The 5,891-nt window shown below is 39.7% G+C and overlaps 1 protein-coding gene across 1 annotated transcript; it reads right to left on the bottom strand.

The window, feature by feature from the left end:
• Positions 1 to 1,879: 1,879 nt before the first annotated feature.
• LOC131908467 (olfactory receptor 4F15) lies at positions 1,880 to 2,842 on the bottom strand. The gene has a single exon (XM_059259510.1). It carries the CDS (start codon positions 2,840 to 2,842, stop codon positions 1,880 to 1,882), a length of 963 nt encoding a protein of 320 aa, XP_059115493.1.
• Positions 2,843 to 5,891: the final 3,049 nt, after the last annotated feature.

Genomic DNA, 5,891 nt, shown 5'->3' with positions numbered 1-5,891 from the left:
CACACATATGGCATGTGCACGTGTGCACCCACACAGACACATACAAATAAAAATAAATCTTTAAAAAACTATTACATAGACAGAGCAATAGGCCAATTGGATAGTGAATAAAACAATTGATCCCAATATACATATTAATTTAATATATAATATATATTGTTTCAATTCAAAGGAAAGGAATGGGACAAATAGCTATTCATCCAAAGAAAACCAATAGAGATCTTTCCTTATACCATAAAAGCTTCAAGATGATTAGGTGTTGGTAATTTAAGGGACAAAAAAGCATTATCTATTTAAGTGTACAGAGGACTGCAGAATGGTATAATAGATTTTAATAGAGAGTCTCTGAAAACAACACTCTAGATGAGAAAATACTGCTTAATATGGAGGCTTCCTGCTTTCCAAAATTAATGCAATGGTTTAAAATTCACCTTTCACAGGGCCCGAGCAAGGAAAAGTATGGTAGTGGGAGAAGTTAGGAAAAGAATTAGAAATGACTACAGCATACCAAATGAAAATGACTTTACAGGAAGGGAGGGATGCAAGGGAGATATACAGCTGTCCCATGATTAGGCCTACAGGAAAACCTCAAAGAGTGAAAAATGAGCATTGATTCAAATACACAGCTGACCTGAAAATGAAAGGGCACTGATGTAGTTGTCAGCATCAAGGTTTCTTGAGCCTGGCTCTCCCTGGTTACTTTATAACTGTTTTTTTTTTTTCTAGGAAAGTTCCATCAATTCCTCTTTTAAAATGCAGGCTTCATCCAGCAACTGATGGGGCCAGATGCAGAGACCCACAGTCAAACATTAGGAACCCCATGTAAAACAGTAAGGAAGGATTGTAGGAACCAGAGGGGTTGAGGACACCAGGAGAACATGGCGCACAGACATCAACTAACTAGGGCTCATAGGGGCTCACAGAGACTGGAGCGACAATCAAGGAGCCAGCATAGGTCTGGCTTAGGTCCTCTGCATATATGTTATGGTTGTGTAGCTTGGTGTTCTTGTGGGACTCTTAACAGTGAGAGTGGGAGGTGTCTTTGACTTTTTTGCCTGCACTTGGGAACCTTTTCCAGTAGAGTTGCCTTGTCCAGTCTTGATATGAGGGTATGTGGTTAGTCTTATCGTAACTAGTTATGCCATGTTTGGTTGAAATCCCTGGGAGACCTGCTCTTTTCTGAAGGGAAATGGAGGAGGAGTGGGTCTTGGGAAAGGGAGAAGAGTGGGAGTGACTGGAAGGAGTGGAGGGAGGAGAAACTGCAGTCTGGATGTAATATATGAGAGAAGAATAAATAAAAAATTAAAACACGTATTCTTTATTTTAAATTTATAACTTAAGGATATTGGAATAAATGGTGTTAGTCAATCACTCCAACCTTCAATTCTAATAATCTACACACAAGACCAATAATTTTCTAGACTGTGAGACAGAGGAATATGATAAAGAGGTGAAATATACAGAGACTGGAACAATGGAAAGTAAACAGTTTAAAAACAAGAAACTTAATATCAGGATAGACAGTGAACAGATTAGAGAGTGTGTGACTGACTGTAATCTATATTTTAATGGAATAGTCTGTCTACTACAGAAAACTGATAAAATATTATTCCTTGATTTATGGTATGAAATTTCCCTAGATCATGGACTTTCAAGATGGTAAATTATAAAGGACACTGAATTGATCTTAATACTCTGATGTACAGAGTGTTGATCATTAACACCAACTCTATTAGTGTAACCAATGCCACAATTTAACAGCAGATTTCTGGGCATGCAGCACTGCATACATCTCAGGAATGTCTCTGACATTTCCTGGGACCTTTTCTACAATGAGCATGATGGAGCATCTATAGTTCTACCATCACAGTCAAACCTTTTATGACATTTTCCTGTAGTGCCTAAGATAGCCCCACAGTCTCCCCATTGCCACTTTCATGTCTTTGTTCCTGAATGTATAGATGACTGGATTCAAAAAGGGAGTAATAAATGCATCAAAAATAGCAAGATATTTATCCAGGTGTGATGTTGGTGATGGCCATGTATAGAAAAACATCAGTGGCCCAAAGAATAAGATGACCACCGTGACATGGGCTGAAAGAGTGGAAAGGGCCTTAGACAATCCACCAGAAGAATGTTTCCAAACAGTGAACAGAATGAAAATATAGGAAATGACCAGTAAGAGAAAGGAACCCACAGAAATGAGCCCACTGTTGACAGTGACCATGAGCTCAAGCTCTTGAGTGTTTGTGCAAGCAAGTCTGAGGAGTCGGGGGAGGTCACAATAAAAACTGTCCAAGGTATTAGGACCACAGAAAGGCAAGTCTACCACAAACACCAATTGTACCACTGAGTGAATAAGGCCAATGACCCAGGAAGTGACTAAAAAGAATAGACACACGCGTGGGCTCATGATGATCAGGTAGTGCAGAGGCTTACATATGGCTACATATCGGTCAAAAGCCATGGCTATGAGCAACACCATCTCAGTGCCCCCAACTGCATGACTGAAGAAGATCTGAGTGATACAGCCCCAGAAGGAGATGGTTTTGTGTTTCTTGAAAATGTCACAGATCATCTTAGGAGCTGTAATTGAGCAGAATACCATATCAATGACTGAGAGATTAGCTAAGAGGAAATAGAGGGGGGAGTTTAGATGAGCGTCCAAAGTTACAGTGAGCACAATGACAAGGTTGCCCATCATGCTTGCAAAGTAGAACAACAAAGTGAAGACAAAAAGTAGAAACTGAATCTCCCATATATTAGTGATCCCGAGGAACACAAACTCGGATACCACAGAGCGGTTCATCCCATGCATTGCTCCAGATGTCAGAATCAGCATTCGTATTTGCTGAGGGAAGACGGAAGAAGAGAACGATTTACTTAGACAAGAGTTAGTGCTTGAGAAAGCAAGCCTGTAACTATGGAAGTAATTATTACATTCAAATTATGTGCAGCAAAATATTCTTTATCACATCCATGCACACTGGCTTCCTCTTAGATGGGCCGGCTGATTTCCACATGGTGTCATAGTTCTCAAAGCTACTACCACTAAATTATTTCCACCTCTAGACCTGTTTCTTCTCTGTTGTTGCTTAATATTAAGTGGAGATTTTCTGTTTTCTCTTGTCCAGGATATTCTACCTGGATGACAAAAAAGTCATTTTTAAATCCCTTTGACCACAGTTTCTTATGAATTGATATGATTACAGCTTTTCACACAAAACACCTAACAATACTCATGCATGATATACAGCTTTAAAAGTCTCTACACTGTTATTTTTTATTACTCAATTAAACTTTAAACATTTTTCCTTTTTCTTTGACTTCCAAAATTTCTGCCACTGTATCATGCACTACACAAAGTCTAATTCTCAAACTCCAGGTAAACACGCCCTTGTTTGTGAAATCACAGCCTGGTGGAGTCTTCCCACACTCAATGCTAGTTTTTATGTCAATTCGACACAAGATAGTCATCTGAGAGGAGCAAACCTCAATTGAGAAAATGCCTCCATAAGATCAGGCAGTAGGCAAGCCTAAGGGCATTTTCTCATTTAGTGATCAATGCGGGAGAACCCAGCCCATTGTGGGTGGCGCCATCCCTGGGCAGGTGGTCCTGGGTTCTAGGAGAAAGCAGGCTGAGCAAGCTATGAAGAGCAAGCCAGTAAGCAGCACTCCTCCATGACCTCTGTTCAGCTCCTGCCCTGTTTGAGTTCCTGTCCTGACTTCCTTTGATGATGAATAGTGATATGGAAGTATAAGCCAAATAAATCCTTCTTGCTTTTGATTATGCTGTTTTACTACAGTGGTGGTAACTCTACTTAAGACTAAGCTCTGTTAGTATTTAGTTCACTTTGCGTTCATAATTATATAACTGTCCATCTCTTGAACTGAAATGTAGCTTCTTGCTGTAGGTGTTGCTCAGTGGTAGAGTACTTTCTTAGCTTGTGTGAGGCCTGCTTGATCCCTGCAACTGTAAAATAAAACAGTTTAATTTGATATGGAAATCATGTTTAGTTCATATGTATCGTTTCTATCACCATCATGTCACTAACAGGGACTCACAAAGCCTGATGACAAGTGCTTCACACTTGCTGAATGAAGGAAGAAATTCACGGGACTGAGGGCTGACAGTGGAGTTGAGAGTATATCGTAAGTCAGTAAGCTTCAAACCAACAGTATGTAAATAGTATGTCAGTTAGTGGCTATCACAAGATCCCAAGGTCATTCCTATACTTGTTTAATCACACAGAGAAAAGTTGCATGGGAAACCTCTGTTGGAAAAATAGTTATGAAGCCTCAGTCGTTCATTTAAAGAAGTTGGTAAAAGGCATCTGATGTTTTAAAGTGGAAGAAGTCATTTTACTTTATAACCATTATTCACTTTCAATAAAGTCTACGTCTGGTCTAAAGGGTTGTGAGCTGAGACAAAAAAAAAACACACTCTGTACACCCACTTGACTCTCAAAGGCAAGAATTACCTCATATAAAACTTACACTTTTTCAAAATACACTTGGATTGGGTAAAAGAAGAGCAAATAAAATATTGGGAGGAAAGAGCTAGATTGAGTGTGTGTTTGTGGACAGGGTACTGCTGAGTTATAAAGAGCATCAAAGCAGTTAAGGACAGTGGTCAGATCCCAGCACTGGGAAGAAGAGGACGATAGAGTTCTTTAGGGACAAGCAACAGGTGCTGCAGGTGGACAGTGAGGTGATTTACACAGGAAGCGATTTCACCAAATATCATGAAACTTTACACTAAGATCAAGATTTCCAGACTCTCACTAAGTGTTCTTCACAATAAACAGCTTTTCAGCTCTCTTTTTATTTATTTAGCACATCTGGGGATCGAACCCAGGTCCTTGTGCATGCTTTTAAAACAAGTGCTTTACCACTGAGATATTTTCTCAGCCCCATAAGTAGCTTTTATATTGGGTGTTGTAAGAAATAGTCACAAATTTTATGGCTTAAAACAGCTATCCTAGTTGGGCAGTAGTGGTACACGCCTTTAATCCCAGCACTTGAGAGGCAGAGGCAGGTGGATCTCTGTGAGTTCGAGGCCAGCCTGGTCTACAGAGTGAGTTTCAGGACAGGCTCCAAAGCCACACAAAGAAACCCTGTCTTGAAAAACAAACAAACAAACAAACAAACAAACAAACAAACAACAAAAAAGCTATCCTGCCCTCAGCTCACTGTCCCAATCCCCACATCATTCACCTACCTCCTCATCCTCATTTACCCCAGTGCAGTTATAGTTTTAAAACAGGAAAGCTGATATGAATCTTTGAATATAAAATTAAAGTATCACCAGAAATCTTCTCTTTCTGAAGTTTCCAGAAGAGAATCTGTTTCCTTGTCATTTCCAGCTACAAAAGGCTACCTGCATTTCTTGGCTCAGGGCCCCACATTCCCAGCATCTACTATTAATTCTCTCAACTCCTCTCACTCTGACTCTCAGTGTTCTCCTATAATTATCACTGGAATTACATTGGACAGATCAATGACAACCTTAAATCTTAAACTTCTTGAACCAATTATAGCCACAAAGTTGCCTTTGCCCTAAGGTAATATTCACAGATCTGTGTTGAAGACATAAACATCCCTGAAGGACATTATTCTGTATGTCACACTATTCTAATGGGATAATGACAATCTTGCAGTGAAGCAATGAGTCTTATACTGTGGATTTCAGGTAGCTTGTCAGGATATTAAAAAGGATATTGAGGGGTGAGGAATATATAATGCATCCTGACCTATGCTTTGTGAGTATGCATAAAGAGTTTCTGACTCCACTAACACTCCACTAACATAAGATGGACAACGAATGGCCATCAAGGATGAATCAGTGGTAGTCAGTCAACCAATACGTTATCAGAGAAATTGTTGTGAAA

The sequence above is a fragment of the Peromyscus eremicus genome, chromosome 4 (genome assembly GCF_949786415.1).
Source record: "Peromyscus eremicus chromosome 4, PerEre_H2_v1, whole genome shotgun sequence".
Lineage (NCBI taxonomy): Eukaryota > Metazoa > Chordata > Mammalia > Rodentia > Cricetidae > Peromyscus > Peromyscus eremicus.
Note: the sequence above shows the minus strand (reverse complement) of the source record. Positions and strands in the feature narration are given on the sequence as shown.